Here is a 21,584-nt window from a genome sequence, read left to right as displayed (position 1 = left end):
AGATCTGGGTTCATCTTTCTCCCACCCTTTGATTTATCTGTTTAGATTTAAGTTCTTTGGGACAGAGACTAATTTCATACTATGGCTATGTACAGCTTCTAGCACAATGAGGCCCTAATCTTTGGCAGAGCTTCTAGGCACTACTGCATATAAAACAAAGTAATAATAATAGTAAGAGTGAAATCCATACTATCTGAAGAAGTGCAGAAGGATAGGTAGGAAAGGGTCCAACTTCAACAGCTGCTTGAGGTCTCTTGTGGCATCTTGATAGATGGAGCCATTCATACTCTTTATTGAGTGTGTTCAAGGCACCCATTTCAAATGGAGCTTACAGTGACAGCAGTGCTTTTAGGGTTTTACTTCATGTTCAGCTGAGTATTTTATAAGCTCACAGAAGTCCATTAAAATTTATAGAATGTGGAGATGAGGAAATGCCTGTTTTATAGTTAAATAAATAAAAGCTTTTTAAAAGGAGAAAATATCATATTTTATCCCCAAAACAGGGCATATGAAGGTACTCAAAAGTATAAAAATGATTCAGTAAGTTTAATGCACTCTTTGAAATATGATGGGGATCCAAGGGAAGAGTAAGTCTCATACTCTGTATGTGTAATATACACAGAGACACTCATACTATATAGAACTATACACAGATGTTCCACACACCGTCCAAAACATTATGCACAGCCTCAACTACTACACACAAATTAGCATTACTCAGATCAAAACAGAGGAAAGAGTCTGATACAAAAACAACAATCACAGTGAAGTTTCTCCCACTCTGGAAGGCACCCAGATCCCATAGAAGCTTATAAAGAAAAGAGGATAAAATTTAGAACTGCCACTCATCACAATTTTTTAACTCATTCCAGACAGGACAGATAAATCTCTGCTTCAACCTAGTCTTCAAACCACTTTGGAAGTTCATCTACCAGCTGATTTCAATGCAACGGAAGAAGCAACACACACTCACTTTTCTTTCCACCAAGAATCAAGAGAGAGGAGAGGGTGATAAAAGGGGAGTCCCCAAAAGTGGACCTGGAACAACTGGGTGGGCAGATGCAAAAACTTGGGGATGGCCAGGACCACATATTACAGTTAAGCTACCAGCTGCTACTAGTTTCAAACTGTCTCCATGCATGTGCACAAAGTACCACAGCAGCAGCAGGGTGATGCTACCGCAATATTTCAGTTATAATAAATCAAACAGCCTTATTTTAAATGACTGGTTTAATGCTATCTGAATATTTCCTGTTCAAGAAATAGCGGTGCACTGCATTTTCCATGAGGGATCCACAACCTGATGTGTAATTTACTGTCATCTTAATGTCGTATCAAACACTGCGCAAGGGTATTTGTATTCAGCAGCATTCACTTCAATTAACATTCTTTCAAAGAACAATTAAGTGCCATCTAAAAAATAAGTTTCCAGTGCTCAGAATAGTATGGAAAGAAAGAAGAAAAAAAATGAAACACTGTCTTCTGCTTAGCTATAGCAAATTGCTCATTGCAGTAATATAAAGTGACAATGATCTCAAGTCCAAACAGAAAGATTCCTATGCTGAGCATGCTAAAGTTAAGATAACATGAGCCTCTTGAATGAACAAGGGTGCAAGAGCAACCCCCGGAAACATGTCCTCCTAATGTTTCCCTGATTACATCTTCACATTCCACTCAAATGACTGAATGTACAATTGAAAACTGCGAGTGTGGCAATACCTGCAAGTTCTGGCAGCAGATATGGGCTCAAACAAGATTAATAACATAGTTCTGAGTTCAGTAAAGATCTTAACACTTCCATAATCAATTTGCTGATAGACATAAGTGTCATGCTTGGAATTTTCCAAGGAGCCCAGGAGTTAGTTACCAAACTCAGACAATTTCAATTGGACTTAAGCGCTATTGAAAATCTCAGCTCTACACCCAGGTGACTTCCCATGCAGCAGTAGTCCTTTAAAGTTCTAGCGTCTCATTGGATTGTCAGCACTTCAAAGGTGACTGCCAGGTACTGTACAACAGGCAACACTGGAAATCTGTTTTAAGCCATATATTTGTTACATTACACTGCACACAAGTGGTTAACGCATCAAGGGGAAATTTTCAAATAGGTGCAAGACAATTTACTTGTGCAACATCCTTAATGTCAACTGGTGTGGTGCTGCTAAATCCCAAAGCATTCTTCTAAAAACACCAGGATTACTCAGTGTAGTAAATTGCTTTGTCGCACTAAAAATATGCTACCTAATCAAGTTGTTGGCTGTATTATTTATATTAAATGCTATTAATCGTTTCGCAGATTGTTGCCAACATCCTATGTTTCATCCTACTGTAAATAATAGTGTTTGTTAAAACAGCAGTTAAAACATTGAAGGTGCCATTTACTATCAAGTAAGAGGTCCCTCAGGAAATGGAATCATTCAGATTTTACAAAGGTAACAGCATGAACCCTGCTTGAAGTCCTGTGCAGTTCAGCCTTTCAATATGTACACCAGAGGTGGGCAAACTATGGCCCGCAGGCCCTCCCCTGCTATCGCCCCTGCCCCGCAGCCTCAGCGTGCCACACTGCCAGCGCTCTGGTCCACTCCTCCTGCCGGCAGCAGGGCTGCGAGCTCCTGCCACTCTGAGTGGCACGGTAAGGGAGCGAAGGGGTTGGATAAGGGGCAGGGGATCCCAGGGGGCAGTCAGGAGACAGGGAGGGTTGGATAGGAGGTGGGGTCCCAGTGGGCGGTTAGGGGCAGGGGTGTGGATAGGGGTTGGGGCAGTCAGGGGACAGGGAGCAGGGGGAGGTTGGATGGGGCGGAGGTCCGGGGGGGGGGGGGGGGGTTGGAGTCCCAGGGGGCCTGTCTGGGGGTGAGGTTGTGGATAGGGGTCGGGGCAGTCAGGGGACAGGGAGCAGAGGGGTTGGATGGGGGTGGGGTCCCGGGGGACAGTTAGGGGCGGGGGTCCCGGAAGGGGGCGGTCAGGGGACAAGGAGCAGGGAGGGTTCGATGGGTTGGAGGTTCTGAGGGGGGCATTCAGGGGGCAGGAAGTGGGATGGGGCAGATAGGGGAAAGGGGCCAGGCTGTGTCAGGAGGCACAGCCTTCCCTACCCGGCCCTCCATACAGTTTCGCAACCCCAACGTGGCCCTCGGGCCAAAAAGCTTGCCTATCCCTGATGCACATGCTGAAAAGAGAGCAACACTCACTACATTTCAGGTATTGTGTGTACACAAGAGTTGTTCATACTCACATAATAACTACTGGGCACATTTTTCATTGTGGGGGGTCAAAGTCAGTCACCTAATTCCTTTTTAGAACAACTAATTAAAACTGGCTCAGAGGTGCCAAGCATCAGCAGCTCCCATTACCTTCAGCTGGAGTTGCGGTGCTCTGTTAGATGTCTAACTTTAGGTACCCAAGACTGAAAATTTTGGCTACTATTTTTAGAAGCTGGGTAGGGTTTGTGATTAAACCAGATGGCTAGTACCAGACTCAGCCTGCATTTTATTTTAAAAATAAATATATATGTGTCATATGTACACACGGTGTACATGAAAATCAATTTATTCCATAAACATGAATTCAGTTTCAGTGCTTTAACGTGACCTGTCTTTCCATTTTTCTGATTAGATTATCAGTCCATGTAAAGTGACAGATTTTACACCAACTGATGATCTAGTCTTAAATATCAGAAGGGTTGGAAAGTGGTATGGATCAACAATACACAAATGGATCGAGCAGGAACAGTCAAACCTAAGTAACTTGAAAATTTCACTGGAATGAACTCGTGCGCTGTTTCCACCTGCAGCGTGGGTAGAACTACATCCAACAACTCAAACTGGTACAGAAGAATGGAGAGTAAAGAAGGAACATGCAAGAGCTTGACATTTAAAGCTACCCTCAACACCCAACTTAACATGTGTCCCAATATAAACAAGCCAAAATATAAAGGGTTCTCTCTTATGATAGCACACATTTTGGTTTTATTATTGTTACTTTTTAGTATCAGGCTAAGGCAAAGATGTTTTCTGAGGGATTCTGACTACTCTTACAAAAATCTGATTCTCTGCGTTCACCTGCTGCAGGATTGGAGAATATACAACTGGAGCGTGATCTCTGTCAATGGAAGAAACAGGGTGAGATGCAGTGGGGATAGGCAGAATTACTGGATAGGTATCGTATGAACTGTGGATCACCAAAGTATAGCTCGTATGAGATCAGAGTTTTCAACTGGTGTCGATAAGGATTAGATTTTTGTTTCTGCAAAGAAGATCAAGTTTTAAACCTCACAAATGTAGTTACACCAAGCCACAAAGAGTACAACCGGAAGATCTATTAAAAACAGGAACATTTTTATCCAAATTCCCCAAAGTTCATCAGCCGTCCTAACACTGTATAATTCTTTTTTAAAACATTGGGTGTCTTCTTTATTTCCTAAACAGTGATAGAAAAGATTAAGAGTAGCATCTTACCTGACCATAATCCGTCCTGAATACAACAACTCCCTCCGCGCAGGAATGTACAGTGCTTGGATAATGCTGACCATTTTCTCGCAACCAGACCCGTGAACTCTATAACAAACAAATACATTCAGACTTTACAAGGTGGGTGTACATTGGCAACAAACACAAACTAGTTCAATTGAAACATTTTTCTTGGAAACATTTGCCAAACAAGAGACAAAGCAAAGGTCTGGTCCAAGTAGGCAAGTAAGAGAATGGAACAAGATCATTTCCCAGTGAATATTTGACAATTTCTACTCAAACTGTAATTGTGGGATATTTAGACTACAATGCTCCCTTTATTGTCAGCAAAACTAGCTGGAGCCAAACCATTGAGTCCTATGCCTTATGGGTTAACATACATGAAGTTACATCAAAGTGGTTTTTAAGTTTACAGCCCAATTTAAGGGTTTTCCCAGAGCTGGCAACCCCACTGTGCTTTCATTTTCTACCTTTCCTGAAGGCACTGCTCTTCCACACCCTTTAAGTCAACTGTATTTGAGACATTTCAAAATCTCTGCTTACACTGGGGGACTGGGAAAGGGGTGTGACAAAGGAAGGCAGAAGAATGGACGGGGGTGGGGGGGGGTGGACTGGTCTACACTAAAAAGTTAGATCGATTCAGCTATGCTGCTCAGAGATGTGAAAAATCCACGCCCTTGAGTGATGAACCTGGGTTGACCTAACCCCCTCAACGCAGGCAGCACTATGTTGCCAGAATAACATTTCTGTTGACCTAGCTACCGTCTCTTGGGGAGGTGGATTGCTTACACTGATGGAGAAGCTCTCCCGTTGGTGTAGGCCAGTGATTCTCAAACTTTTTTACTGGTGACCCCTTTCACATAGCAAGCCTTTGAGTGTGCCCCCCCCCACCTTATAAATTAAAAACACTTGTTTATATATTTACCACCATTATAAATGCTGGAGGCAAAGCGGGGTTGGGGTGGAGGTTGACAGTTCACGACTCCCAATGTAATAACCTCCCAACCCGCAGCTTGAGAACCCCTGGTGTAGGCAGTGTCTCAGCTGCTGCAGCACAGCTGTGCCACTGTTGCATTTCAAGTGTAAACAAGCCCTAAGTGATTATTAAAGATCTAACCCAAACCTCACTGAAGACAATGGAAAAACTCACCCACCAACTTCAATGGGCTTTGGATCAGACCCTAAAGCTCTGTAACAGCCCAACCCTATGGGCATCTCCTACAAGGAATTAAGTGCTCGAGTTTGTTTAGCCCTGGCAGGATCGGATCCTAAGATGATGACTTGGGAGCACATTGTATTTTGCCTTTTCAGGGGAGGATGGTAAGGTTTATTTTCCTCTTTGAGAACAGCCATGTTTCTGGACACTTGAAAGTCATGTGGTTTGCATAACATTTAGATCTATCCAACTTTAGTACTGCAGCACAATAGTCATTTATCATAGGATTTTCTCCCACTGTTAACTTTTCTCTAAGAGCCAACAACAAGGAAAGTAAAAAAGTATCTGTTTGTACAAAGTATTCCCATGAAAGTTATTTTTCTCCTATAGATCAGTGTAATGCTCATTCTGATTCAAGTGTGACACAACTTAGAAGAAAACAGGCTTGTCATCGAGCAATATTTCTCATCATTACTACAAATGGGGGCACTCCAAATGCAAAGGACAAAGGCCTTTTTATGTTAACTACTGACACATTATTGCTATAAATACATTTGTCACCATCAGTAAGAACAGGTTCTGCCAACACGACTACCCCACAAAGCCAGCCCCTGCCTGTTCATATACATGCTTATTGTTTTCATACAGACCCATACCCTTTGGATCGAAACAGTCTTGTCTGTTGACAGTGTGATATGAAGACAGCAGTAGCTCAAAAGATAAAACTGACACCTGCAGCTGCTTGTCAGCTCAGTCAGTTCAGTTATTAGCAGACAGCTGCTGCCTAGGAAGCATGGCTGTTTTCTCTAATTCACTAAGTGGCGTTTTAACATTCACGCTTTTGTTTGCTTTAAACTGCACATACACAGAGCCAGGGTAGACATACGCACACACCTGGATTATGCTGGCCCCAGTGCAAGGACACTGGAAAAAGAAGAACACTAAGTGTCTTTCTATAGACACTATAGGCCATTCATAATTGCAGTCTCTTTACCCACTCAAGTAAAGGGTCTTTTCTCTCTCTGTCACCAGAGGTCCAAACTTCAACAAAGGGATCAAGAAAACCTTCTCCCAAGACCAATGCTGGGCCTGCAAACTGGCCATCACAAAGAAAGGAGCATATTCCCTGAAGGACGGTGCAGAAAACATATTTCCCCAGCACCAGCTAAAACTCTGGGAGGGATTATGCCTCCCAACATAAACAGACTCCTGAAGTTTCCCCTGTGGTAATGTGTGATTTAGCAGTACTCCAGTGAATGAATTACACAATCTGGCCGTATCGATACTTAACTAAGACATAACATATATACAGAGAGCGACAGTAAAGCGGTTAGAATTGACAGCATGGACTCATCTGCAACTGACTGCCTGCCTTCCCTTGGGCATGTCATTATCCGTTCCACTTTAGCTTCGTCCCTCTGTGTAGCGAGAATAATACCTAGGTTACAGGAGTGTTGTGAGGCTTAATGTCAGGAAAGTGATTTGAGAACACTGCTGTGAAAGAAGCTGTTTGAGCACAAATTCTGCTACATAAATACAACTGTGCAGCCTGATTCACCACTGCATTACTCTAGTTTTATGTTAGCGTGATTCTGCTGAAATCAGCCAGAGTCACACCCATGTACAATTGGAGTAATACACTGTGGTGAATCAGGACCATGCACTTTTGTAGGATTTGTCATTTCCTCTGAAAGGATACTGTCTGACTTACAAACACAAACCTGCAACATTTGCCAAAACAAATATTTACCCACATGTATACCCTTACACTTCTGTGTTGAAATTGTTTTCTCATAAGAGGAGGAGGAAAATTTCAGCCTGTCATTTAAATTGCCCATTGTGAATATTTCTGGATTACCAGGCAAAATTTGGCACACACAGCAAGTAATGGCTTGGAATCAGATTTAACGGTGTGAAAAATAAAGCTACCTCTTGTAAATCTGTTGCAATCCATTCATATGCATTCAAAATCATTTACTAAGTGCAACTGACTTATATGCTTTAGTATGCAGTACCTCTGTTTTGTTTTTTCATTATAAGTATTTCTCAAAATTTTCCATCCCATGCCCCCATGTTAAAACATAAATTTAAAAAAAAGTTCTGAACAAATGTACACCATTTACATCTAGCCATAAAGAAAAGGCAGATGTACCCAACCTTGTGAAACTAGTTTGTGATCCCAAGGGCATGTGTCTTGATTCCCCCGCCCCCAGGTTGAGTACCCATGGTTTAGACCTAATACAATAGCCCATGACATGTACTGGATAGCGACACAGAAATCTCACTGGACTATATTTGGTTAGAAAACAGACACCTCTTCCTACCTCAGAATCAAGAGTTTTTTAAATAAATCTTACCAAAGGTAAGCTCCATTTAAAATCTTTAGGTACATTTTCACTTTTTACTCTTAACTGAAATTTTTCCCTTCTTAGGTTTGGATCATTTTTAGATGAGACTGGGGAACAGTGGTTTGGTGTCTGTCAATATCTTTGGCAACTCCATTCACAAGAACAATTTCAAGACCAGGGGTGCTCACTTCACTTTGATGAGAGAAAGAAACTACCAAAGGTTGAAGTGCAGGGTTTTTGTGCATGTCCATACAAGCAATATTTTCCCCTGAAGGAGGAAAAAAGCAGAAATTCAAACTGCTTTATTCCAAAAGTATTTGGGACAGCTATGAATCAATGCTGCTGATAACTAGAAATTGCCTGTTTCTGTATCGATTGGGATATCAGCATCACATGCTATTGGCCAGCCTCATATTGGTATTCAAACAACTCATATGAGGAAGGGATCTGGTGAATGCACATGCTATCGCTCATTGTTCCAAACTTATTTTTAGATGAAAAATAACGGATAACTTTTGTTACTATAAAGCTCCCTAATATGCAATTTGACATACTGCCAGTCTATTATTCTATGGCAAAATAAACAGGAAAAATAAAGCGATGAAACATACATTTGCGTTACAGATACTACTCACTGGATTACAGCCTAATGCTTTTTTATTTCAGTTAAATGAGACTATAAAAATGTTAAGAATAGCATTCACAGAAGAGGGCCATCACAATCATTTCTATAACCAGCAAATACATTTCCCCAGAGTACCAAGAAAAGAAAAAAAAGAGGCCTATTACCAATAAGATTTCGTACTTAGTCACTTAGACCACAGTCATTTCCAAAATAGCTTTTATTATTGGTTTTACCGCTTGGTTTGTAAATTGCACATCTGCAGATCACTTTCTTTAAGAGGTTCGGGATGGGGATTATCTAGCATATTTTACTATGGAATATAAATATGGCCCATACTTTCTTATGTGCTGTCAGGATAAAAATTCCAGCTCTTATTTCCTTTGTATGGGAAATATATGTTCTACAAATCACAGAATTAGCCAAACACTGTATTTGAATTCACTAACGACAGACGAACCTTCTGCAAAGCCAGCAAAGTCCAAAGTTAATGGTTCAAAGAATGGACAATTGTGAGCATACAGGCTACCTGTGGAAAACAAGTATGTGACCTATTGAGACACTGTATTAATGACACTGACTGACTATTACAATGTTTTGCTTACACAGTAATTAAAATGTTATACATATATACTATACAATATAGTAATTGTTTTTGGATCCACTTCAAATGCCATTCATTTACATGTTTACAATGTTAATTCCAGTTGATTTATTGACACTATATTTTCAAGCTGCTTTAAATTTAGGCTAGTGATGAATATACTTTAAGCTATATTCACTAATCAGCCTAAGTGTTTTTGTTTTCATGCTTGGCAAGGGAAATGGAGCAGTCATATATGTCAGAGGCATACACAGATTTCTAGTTTGTGCACCACACAATAACTTGGCTATAAATGCTAAGTCTTACAGAGAGAAATGATGCAACTTTAATTGGGTCAAGTTACAAAAAGGTGGTGTTGTTTTAAGAATAAACAAAAAAAATACTGCCCAAGAAACCATGTTTGCCTTCCATTCTTCCTGACTACCACCTCACACTCAGTCCAGTGGAGGAGCTACAACTTGAGGACTTTTCCAGCCAGAAATTACAGACTTTGCAACATAATTTAAACAGGTTTCTGCCCACACCCCATCCCCCCAACAGTACAAACCGAATAAAGTAAGTTGCTCTGGTTAACAAGAAAGGTATACATTTCCAGAAGAGACCTCCAATTCTGGGTGTCTCCATTTTGGATGTCCAACTTAAGACATCTAGGGGGTCCAATATTCAGGGATGCTGGGTGAAACCCTGGCCTCGCTGAAAGTCAGTGGCAAAGCTTCCATTGACTTCAATGGGACCATGATTTCACATGCCAAATATTCTTAACTCCCACTGACTTCAAATTCAAGTTGTGGGTGCTCAGCTTTTCTAAAAATCAAGCTTCCAGGTGGATGTCAGGCTAGACACTCAAGAACAGAGGCAACCAAATTTAGTGGACATTTTTTACAATTTGTCTACATTGTGCTTTATGTATTTTATGCCACTTTTAGTGTCTCTAGCCATTTTGTCTGCTCCATGTTTCCTTCCTAGTGGTACTGATTTTCCCAGTTTTCGTTTCCTGAACCACTTGGCTGATAAAAGCACAGGAAGAATTTGCACTTTTATGCAAGGTGCAGTATTAAATCAATGTTATTTATTTAAAATCTGAGCTATTATTTCAGCAGCACTATGCAACCCACCACAGGAAAATAAATGACTATTCCAGAATTTCAGTTCTGGAAAAATCCACTGACCCTAGTGCGCAATATGCATTACCTTTCCACAAACAATATTTCACTGACATTTGGCAGGTGGGGCAAGGAGAATTCAATATGAAGTTTGTGAAGACACTGAAAGGAAACAAAATGGCGTGACTGCTTTTCATGGAAAAACCTCGCATGGGCCCTGAGTTAGTAAGGTACTTTAAGAACTTCAAGCTCAGTGGAACTACTCACACACTTAAAGTTAGGCACATAGTATTACTATTATTGTTTGTATTATTGTAGCACGGAGGAGCAGAGCAAAAGACAGTCCCTGCCCCAAAGAATTTATAATCTAATGTTTAAGCACCTTGTTGAATGGGGGCCATATGCCTTTCAAAATATTTAAAGGTGTTGAATAAAGCTTCACAGAGGGCATTGCAGTAAGGATCCAATATCTTTCCCTGGATGAAATGACTTTTTGCTCCCTAGATGATTAGGCTTTTTTTTAAATGGATATTGCCGTCCTTGGGAATTAACCGTCATTTTTTGTGTTTACACCCCTCACAAGATCAAAGTACCAGCTCTCCTGCTCATGAGACCCAAGCAACAGCTGTCGATTAACCTTGAGTGGAATCCAGCCCCTTCTGTTTCAGTAATTAGAGATAACTGTACAGCACACTGTATAAAATAGAGTTGTTAGGGTGTATTTCAAAATACTACTATCAATATTATTGATTTTAAAAGGCAATGGAATAAATCTTTACTTTCCCTGCTAACCCAGTGAATATAAACATCATTTCATACCTAACACGTGCAACATACAAGCAACTGTATTCTTTTTTTAGGTTACTCTCTCATTCTTTATTGGCAATGAATTCCCTTCATAAACAGAACCTAACTGTTCATGGAAACATTAGATATATATATTACACACACACACACACACACACACACACAGAGAGCGAGAGAGAGAGAGAGGCACGTGTGAAAGAGTAATTTTCCCTCCCTTGGTATTCACCTCTTCTTGTCAACTGTTGAGAATAGGCCACTTCCACCTTAATTGAATTGGCTCATTAGCACTGACCCCCCACTTGGTAAGGCAACTCCCATCTTTTCATGTGCTACATATATATATATATTCTGCTTACTGTATTTTTCACTCCATGCATCTGATGAAGTGGGTTTTAGCCCATGAAAACTTATCCCAAATAAATGTGTTAGTCTCTAGGGTGCCACAAGGACTCCTCATTGTTTTGACTGGAGAAAGAATTCTAAAATGTGATAATTATCAAGTTTCTCATCTTCTAGTATTCCCACCCTCTCCTTACATTAAGATTTCTACCCAAACAACTTTGGTAGCCCAGGAACTAGATTAATGCACAAATATCTTCCTTTACACTAGCTGTGCACTGGTGCTTTGCAGTAACACTCTGCTTAAAAAAATTTTTTTTTACTCAGAAATCTCTCTCTTAAAACATTCTAGGTTACTTAACTTTTAGCAACCTGACAATCTAGAGAAGATCATTTCAACCCTTTTCACAACAGACCTGGAGTATATCCTTGCATCCAAGTTGTTTTTTTCTTCTGCTTGCCACCTGGCTGATTAGAAAAGAATACACAACAAAGAGAATGTGAGCTGTCTCATGAGTACTGTGTGGCATGCCTCAAGCAACATGTGAAAGGAAGAACTCACTAGCAAAGTCCATGGTTCAGTTCAAGACCAACCATGATAAATATGTTTCTTGCTAACTGTTTATTAGGCTTGCGCAGATTCCTCTGCGAAAAGAATTTTTCAATTTGCAAGGGATAAATAGTCTAATTTTTAAATTCTTTACTTGCAGAGTAAGGCAAGGGTCAAACAGCTTTAATCCTATTATTTTAAACTGATTTAACAGCAAAGAAATAATTATCTTCCTTTCAGACTTGGGTGGGAAGCAGTTGCCATTTACTTAGGAAGATGCACATTTTTCCAGCTCATCACACCAATGAATGCATCCGTTTCTGAACATTTTTCTGCTGAATAAGATGTACTATACTGTTCACTTTTCAGAATAAAACGTAATACCCCACAGCCATAGCATACTGTACTTTTTCCAGGTTGTAATTACACTATGCAACCACGGTTATGCCTTGTCTACACAGGGAAGCTGCATTGGTTCAACTTAAAATCAATTTTTAAACCAGTTTAGTTAAACCAGTACAAATATCTGTATGGACACACTTATTTTGAATTAAGAGTCTTTGTCCGTTTAGCTTAATTCACCTCTTAGGTTACACTGGCGTAAATTTATCATGTAGCTAAATCCTCGTTATTTAACTACTTTTTTCCAAAAAGAAAAGGAGTACTTGTGGCACCTTAGAGACTAATCAATTTATTTGAGCATAAGCTTTCGTGAGCTACAGCTCAATTCATCGGATGCATACTGTGGAAAGTACAGAAGATCTTTTTATACACACAAACCATGAAATAGATAGATAAGCTATTACCAGCAGGAGAGTGAGGTGGAGGGAGAGAAAACCTTTTGTAGTGGTAAACACCCATTTTTTCATGGTTTGTGTGTATAAAAAGATCTTCTGTACTTTCCACAGTATGCATCCGATGAAGTGAGCTGTAGCTCACGAAAGCTTATGCTCAAATAAATTGGTTAGTCTCTAAGGTGCCACAAGTACTCCTTTTCTTTTTGCGAATACAGACTAACACGGCTGTTACTCTGAAACCTACTTTTTTCCAGTCATCCTATTCTTTTTAGGATGTGGAATCTATCAGACTAAAATTTGCTGTGTGAAAGAAGCTCTAACACTAAAATCCACAATGTCAGCGCTGGATCTGCATGCTTGTGTGAGACAGACTGTTTCCTGACTCTGGTGAAGTTTGTCCCTCATCTACTTGGCTCAATTAGATACTTCTGAAGAGCAAGCATTTTGTTTTTAATATACAGAAGATTGCACAAAATGACAGGCACATTCAAAACAGTATTCCCAGTGTAAGAAAGCCACAGCTCCACCTCTGCCAATTCCGAACATCAAATAAGGCTCATGAGGACTGATTCACTTCCTATTCCCAACATTGCCAGTTTTCATGATTTTACTGCAAGGTTCACAATATTTGGTGTTTTCCTTAAAGTCCCAGCTCCTAGAAACATCTGATTACACGAGAATCTCAGCGTTAATTTAAAAAAAAAAAAAAATCTAGCCCTCATGGCTGCAGAGCATAAACTTGAAAGTCTGAACCCTAAAGGCTAAAGGTAAATAAAAAGAACTCAAATTTTAAAAAGTCTCCTGATTTTTAAAATCACTCAATCTCAGGATTGTTTGGCTCCTGACTCATGATTTCTGAGCACTTTGGATTAGAAATACTGTTTTCCCGATCTAAGAAAAATAAGGGAATACCGTTGAACATGGTCAGCAAACATTTGTTTTACTTATATTAGTAATAACACCGTAGAGTATAGAAAAAGTGGAAGAATTTTAAAATTCCAATTTACTTGTCACAATGTAAGTCATATTTATATTTATTTTGTTTATTGCCTCTTTCACCTTGAACAAAGACAGGTTTCAGAGTAGCAGCCGTGTTAGTCTGTATCCGCAAAAAGAAAAGGAGTACTTGTGGCACCTTAGAGACTAACAAATCTATTTGAGCATAAGCTTTCATGAGCTAAGGTGCCACAAGTACTCCTTTTCTTTTTTCTTGAACAAAGAATAATCATTAAGCCAGTTTCACTTCTGTTTATAGTTTCACTTTCGGAGTCTGGGCATTGCAATGTTTGGGTTTCAAACACTGCAAGGAATTATTTTTTAAAAAAAGTTTTCACTGAAATTTAAAGAAAAAACAATCTGTAGAAATATTTCTATCATCCTAGCTTTTATAAAATTTAAATTCTGGACCAGATTCAGCTAACAGCTTATGACCCTGATTCTGCTAACACTGGAAGGACCAAAAGCAGCCAAAGCTGTGACCTTTGGACATTCCTATCAAAGCTAGGGAGGCTGTTCTCTGTCTCTGCTCTGCGCTGATTGGCTGTCTGCTCCAACCCTACTCCTCCCTTCTCACAGTCTCTTTGTGTCAGCTTCACTCCACACCTGCCCCTTCTACTGTCTCTTCCCCTGCCCTGTGCCCCTGCCCTTCTCTTTTTTTCAACCCACCCCAAAAAAAACCCCAAAAAGCAAAAAACAATTTGTAGTACTATTGTTCCGCCATCACACTGTTCACTCTGCTTGTGTGTACTACCCCTTCCCCTACCTGTGTCTATTTAGACAACATTTTCTTGTTGACTTGTATGACCTTGTCTCCCTGTCCATATCCGTCTCTTGTCTTGTACCTTGATGGCGGGCCCTATCATTTTGTTCTGTGTTTGTACAATACCTAACACACGAGACTCCTGGTTCATGACTGCGGCTCCTAAGCACCACAATCAAACAAACAAACAAACAAATAAATAAATAAAATAAATAAATAATCCACTTGCACTTAACTTCACTCAACTACACAGTTTCATCAAAATCAGTGGGATTAGCCATGTGAGTAAAATTATGTGAGCATGTGTTTGCAGGATCAGGACTTATTGTACAAAGGTATGATTAAAATATTGTCATTAAAAGGAAAGAACTCAATTGTTTGAAAGTCAGGAAGTCAGAATGTTCCACTGGAATTATTCAGCTGAAATTCCCCCAGCAACTTTAGCTCTGCCTTTTAACTAACGATTACCATTCCCATGCAGCTTTGAACAAAGGAACACAAATTGCAATTATCCTCAAGATAATGGACTCTACACCGCAAACCCACCTGCTAACTTGTGGGTGAGGTCCACTCACTCCTTTCCCACAGACTATACCTCATGTGATCTACACCCTAGGGCCTACACAAAAACGTTCCCCTTTCCACCAGCACACTCCTTATCCCACTCCATTCACAGTCCCAATGTCATCCAGAGACGACACACTCCAGACACAGGATGAAGATATACTTTTTCCAGGTCTTCCTGGAGCATATGGAACAGACCATCCATTCTTAAAACAGGCCTAGGAGAACCCATACTCTTTACACAGGCAAGAAAGGTAGGTGCAGGTAATATCATGCAACAAAAGGTCATGTGATTGTCACAGACACACACAACTGGGAAGACTAAAATTTCTTTCCTGTGGCAACTAAGTTCCCCTCCTTGCCAGGGGCAGAGTTAAGGACGGTGTTGGAACCTCAATGAAGTACTTCTACTAGACTTGCAGCATGATACAAATGGTACCAAGAGGGATTACGAAGCAAGCAGGGACAGCAGGGAGCGTGTGCTATGTATACAGGATGCAAGTAACTAAAACCAAGTTGAAATAACAAACAAGAGCAAGGAAATTCAAGAGTTGGGGACATCACTCCATTCTGAACACATCTGTTGTGCTCTGGTATTGCAAGGGAGGTGGGGGGAAGTGTCTCAAAATAGTGGGTGATCTTCAAATACCAGGCACTGATGTGGTATATAAACACATCACGATGAGTGGAGGACAGAATGTAAGATTTCCTGCAACTCTTCTTTCCTTGCCTTTTTTGTTTTAAATCAGCATAGAAAGTGGTTTCTAATATTGAACCCTCAGTTATACCAGCCAGTGCGAGCAGCTTCACATTCAAGTTTGTATGGGGACTGCTGATTTACAGCAAACTTCATTGGTTCATGTATGACTTCTCAAAAAAGGGTTGTGAAGTGACACCACCAGCAGGAGACCCACAGCAGTTGTGAACCCCTACTCTAAACCACACGAACAGCTCCAAAATGTGTGAGGTCACACAGTAAAAACACTCCCAATTGCGTGGGCAACAGACAGCAATGGCGCACAGAGCTTATATTGTTAAAATACGGAGCAGGGCCTATTTACGAGTAACTGAGGTACTCGTACTGGTATGCATACCAGGGTGGATAAAAATCAATGGATTTAAAAAAAAAAACTGGATTTTTTTTATTTAAATCAGATTTTTTCGATAAAATGCTTTTTGAGGAAAAAACCTATCTGAAGATGGTTTTAATTAAGATACATTATAGCTCAAAGATATCTCATCATGGAATAGGGACTATAAATTCTAATTCTATAGTATGATACAGTATATTCATGTAATGTTTAAGAAAAATTTTGTAAATGAGTTCCAATAGTTCATGGATGAGGGACTCAATCTTATGGGGTTCCAGGGGCTTCTGTATAGATTATTTAGGTTAATCTTTCTATCTGACCAATGGGACTCAGTGCTCAGTCTAGAAGATATCATCAGAGATGCTTAGTTTTGCAGTTCTCAAACTGTGGATTTGTGTCTCCAGAGATAACATGCTTGTTAACAGCAAAAATGTTTTAAAATAAATAAATAAATATATAGAGGTGAGAAATAACAGACCTCAACCCTACGGTCCCTCTGCAAATTTGTATACACTGAGTCAATCCCTTACCTCTCTCTAAAAGTGCAAAGTTTCAAAAAGTTCAATGAATAGAAGATTGTTGGGGACGGAATAGATCTGGACAAGAAGAAGTCTGGAGATAAATGTGAGAAGGGAGGGACAGACAGTACAAACAAAAGTGAAACTGTTTGATCAGCATATTCCAGAAGTCTTGAGGTCTTTCTGGGTGTAGCCTTCATTGATTTGAGATCTACCATACTATTCTCTCACTAAAAGGGAAAACCTATAATGGCAGCAGGCTGTAAAAGAGACCCAGTTTGGGAATAAGAACCAATCAAGAAATAGATGTTTGCTGATGATGTTTTAACCAGTGAACTGGTGAAAGTCACTTAAGCACTTGGATTCAGAGACTGTTGAAGTGATAATCTCACTTTTAACAGCAGTAGCTTCTTCTGCCGGTGTAGAAAGAATATTTTCTTCCTTTGGACTAATTAATTCCAAACTGAGAAATCGTCTGGGACCTGAAATAGCAGGAAAGCTTGTTTTTCTTTTCCAGATTATGAACGAACAGGAAAATGAAGGTGAAGACGACTGAGTTAGCTGCAGAAGCCAATATTTTAAGTTTCTCATGTTGACCTGGCTGACATAGTCGCTTTAATTTTTGTTGTTGTTTTTAAAATATTTTATTTAAATATTTTAGTTAAAAACAATTTTAACAAAAACAAACCAGATTTTAAAAAACTTGAGTGTTTAACTAAATTCAAAATTTCATATGCTTGTTTTGTTAAAATATTATATGTTTGCTGTTGAAGAAAAAAATCCAGAATACATAACGTTGTTGTTTTAGTTAAATAAAACAATTTAAATGTCTGTCTGGTGATGATCTCCTCCTAATACAGCATGGCAAAAAAATTCTCCAAATATTAATGATTAACCTATTGAATTGGAGATAGTTCACCTCCCAATGACTTCATAAAATATCTGCTTCAATTACCTTTGGTAAATGAAATAGCCAAACAATCATTCATTTTCTAATAAATCACTTTAAAAATGTATAGTGTGTACCTTCTAAAAACGAAACCTACATCTATCTCTCAGTTGTGAAGAATATGTATTCAGGTTATAACAACCAACAAGAATGCACTTTTATGTAGAAATCCATGATTAAATCAAGTCTTCCTGACTAGTGATTTAAATCAATTTGATTTAAATCAAATTCACCCTGATACATACCGATAATTGGCAAACACCAGTCAGTTCCAAAGAAATAGTAGCTCCTGGTTTGGGCACAGCAAGGCCCTGTCTTGTACTTTTCAACGCTCAGGCAAACTATTGTGTCTGTACAGAGTCCATTGAAGCCAATGGGCCTCCACTCAGAATAGGTTTATGAATATAAAATTTTTGCTGCAATCTTTAAGCTAACTTTTAGAATGTGGAGAAAGTCAGTTAGTTGTGGGCCTAAGGGAACAAGAATATTAATAAACGCACACAAGAACACACAAAGAACAACATTTTTCTCTGCCTTTTTGGGAGACAACTCACAAGGATGTTTGCTCTCTTTACAGAATGTAATACCGGACATCCTTTTCCTCCGATTTCCTAGGGTATATTGCCATATTTACAACAAGAAAAAACATGATTTAAACAAACATGGGCAGACAACACTATCTTAATGAAAACCTGGGAGTCTTTTAGCCAACTTCTCTTTTTTACAGAAATGTGCAATGTAGTCCAACAAGAGTTTTACATTATATAAAAGGACAGATGAACACTGTACCTAGTAGCAAATAAATAGAAAAATTCAACAGGCATTTCTTTCTTCTCTCTTCTACAGCAATTATTGCATTTGTCAGTTAAATTAAGTTTTCCTCGGTTTTCTGAAATGGCAAGCTTTCTGCCCAGAATCATTCCTCGGTTTCATCCCCCTAGGCAGGCCCCATGGGTGGGGGGAGAATACATAAGTGTAGCAAAGGGCAGAATTTTGCCCCGATGTTCATTTATTTTAGAATCTAAACTGCAAAGCAGCCAACCCAGAGGCAGCACTCCCTGCAGCTGAAAGAGGATGCTAGCCTGACCACCTCGCTAGCAAGTTGGCATTTGTGCCTCTGCTGCTCTACAAGGAGAAGCAGCAGCACCCTCTCCTTCCCCCTTGCTTCACTTTATGCAGTTTTCCCATACCAAGATACTAGGACTCCTGGGGAAGAATCCCCTTGCTAGGGTCTGGTAAGTATTTATCTTGGCTTCTCAGTAGGCAGAGAAATTGGCTGTCAGCAACAGCTGTTGCCATTTCTTCCTATGCCATGTGTTATTACTAAATATTTCCCTTGTTCTCAATCAGGCACTGAGAGCAGGGTCTCAATGAAATCCACCCCAAGCTAAAGCACAAATACCAGCATTCACTTGATTATTTTAAAAGGCATCAGTAAGGGAAAAAAATCCCACAGATTTGTGTAGAATATGCAGAGTTCTGGAAGGAGAAAGGGTGGCTCCCTAAATGTTTCCTAAATGGGACTTGAACCTTCTCAGTCCTAATCTGCCTAGCCTAATCTGCCTAAGGCTCAACCTCCTGCTGGAAAAGACAATGATACATCACTACACTACTCTGGTCTACACTACACTACTCTGTAAGCGTCTACACTACAATGTTGTTCCCGCTGATGTAAGTCACCCATTGCACCGACTTAATAACTCCTCCGCTTCCAGAGGTGTAGCACTCTGGTCGGCATAGTTAGGTTGATGCAGCATCAGTGTAGACACTGCGATGACTGTTCTGGTTGTCGGCCCCTGGTGGCTGAAAGCAGGAACCCTGCCATCAGCCCAGTGGGGCTCTGGCTATCAGTACTCCACAGTTCCCCACACTAGCAGCCAGTAAAAGTGCTCCTGGTAAGGGTGCACACCACCAACAGAAGGAGCTAGTGTAGACATACAAAACCAATTTAACTACTGTGGTGGCTGTGCATCAACGTAACTTAAGTCAACTTAATTTTGTAATACAGACATGCCCATAGTTATCCTTCCCACAAGAGAAAACAGTTCCATTCATGTAAATGCAGGTACTGATCCAGTCACTGATTGAAAATTAACTACAATATTAAAAAAAAACTGCACCAGAATTTTTACAAATATTCAACTCACATCCACGTTATCAGAGAGAATGGGGCCTTCATGAAAAAAATGAGATGAGGAATCTCAATATGTGGTCACATTTTTAATTTAAAACAGTCAAATAGAGGGAGTTTGGTTTAGGGGAGAGAACAGGGGACTGGGAATCAGGGCTAGTGCCAAACCTATCAATGATTTGCTGCGTGACTTTAGGGTATTCAGATTTGACAGCATTTTACATAGGTGTAAATGACAGCACAATGTCCAAGAAAAAGAGTAACCTTTCATAACTATTGTTCTTTGAGATTTCTTGCTCATGTCCATTCCATTGTAGGTGTGTGTGCTCGCCACATGCATCGGTGCCGGAAGTTTTTCCCTCAGTGGTAACCATAGGGGACCGGCTCTAGGCGGAGTGGAGTGGCACGCATATATGCCGGTATAAGGGGTGCCGCGAGCTCCCCCCTCCCTCAATTCCTTCTTGCCGCCAGTGACCATGCAGGAACCTCTCCTTGCTTCGGCAAGGTTTCCTATCTCTACTCTGTCTAGTAGCGAAATTGTTGTATATAGTTGTTTAAAGTTGTATAGTTAATAGTTCCCTTTGTGTTAAGTTAGAAATAGTTAGTTAGTCCCATACGGGACACAGCCTAGGGACAGGGCATACCCCAGTCTTCAAACCTTGTGACTGTTGCAAAAAAACGTATGCGTCAGTGATCCCCACAGAAGCTGCTTGAAGTGTTTAGGGGAAACCCACGTGAGCAACAAGTGTCACATTTGCGAGAGCTTCAGGCCATGGACCAAGAAGGAGCAGGACATTCGTTTCCAAGCGCTCCTTACGGAGTCAGCCCTCGCACCAGCCTCGGAGCCGACGAGATCAGACTCTGCTCCAAGCACTGCAACCTCAGAGCGAGCCGCTGGCACCGACCCCCATCTCCGGTACCAGCTAAAAAGCAAAGAAAGGCCAGGAGGGGGCGTTCTCCTACGTCCCATAAAAGGAAGAGAGCCAGAGGAGAGAAAAGACCTGCGTGAGGCAGCTCTTCCCCTCCAGACGGTGGCCAGGCTCCAACTCCCGTTGAGCTGTCGAGCCCACTTCAAGACCCACCTACCACCCCAGCACATATATGCATGGCACTCCAGAGAGCGCCAGAACCAGTCCACTGAGGGAAAAACTTACAGCACTGGTGCATGTGGCAAGTACACACACCTAATATGGAATGGACATGAGCAAGCACTCGAAGAAGTGGCGATTCAGGCTCGGGATCTCTAATGAAGACAAATAAGCTATGCAACACGGTCTCCTGTATATCAAACTTTTTTAAGGTTATATTTTAAGTGAAGTCCATGAATGATTTAATTAACTTTGGCAAAATTTGAATACTGGTTTGTGTAAAATATATTTCCCTGTTTACATTCTGAAAGCTTTCAACCACTGATGAGGTGATGCTACTGTATGATTTTCTACAGCAGAGCCACATCACTGTCAGTGAACTTTCCATCAGTATGCATGAATTCCAAGGTAGAAAGAGGGTTTGAAACACTGCATTCATTATAATCAATCCCTCAAGGTCACAACCCTCTGAAAAGCAATCTCCTGTTTTTGCTTAGTCTCCCTCCTTTCCCACCAACCAGATGCATTTCCTTTTAGTAATTCTACACTCGATTAGCACATGGCATTTTTATTTTTCTGTAACTATGCCACCATAAGATGAAGTGTCCAACAAGAAAGCCATCTGACCCACTTTCATGAGTATAATTTTTTTTATTGGGAGTCTATCACAAAGGTTACAGATAATGGATACTAAC

At 40.4% G+C, this 21,584-nt stretch overlaps 1 protein-coding gene across 3 annotated transcripts in view; it reads right to left on the bottom strand.

Moving 5' to 3' along the window:
• The window catches only part of MYO10 (myosin X), a 275,484-nt gene that overhangs the window by 207,585 nt on the left and 46,315 nt on the right, over nucleotides 1–21,584 (bottom strand). For 2 of the 3 annotated variants that reach the window (XM_043540239.1, XM_027829665.3), the window contains exon 2: nucleotides 4,452–4,550. In XM_043540239.1, the coding sequence (XP_043396174.1) occupies nucleotides 4,452–4,550 (99 nt within the window). Of the gene's footprint in view, nucleotides 1–4,451; nucleotides 4,551–5,586; nucleotides 5,592–21,584 lie in introns of those variants that run through there. The other variant, XM_043540240.1, reaches the window with a different exon arrangement.

This window comes from Chelonia mydas, chromosome 2 (genome assembly GCF_015237465.2).
Source record: "Chelonia mydas isolate rCheMyd1 chromosome 2, rCheMyd1.pri.v2, whole genome shotgun sequence".
In the NCBI taxonomy this organism is placed as follows: domain Eukaryota; kingdom Metazoa; phylum Chordata; order Testudines; family Cheloniidae; genus Chelonia; species Chelonia mydas.
The sequence above is the reverse complement of the archived record's forward strand: the minus strand, read 5'-3'. Positions and strand labels throughout refer to the sequence as shown.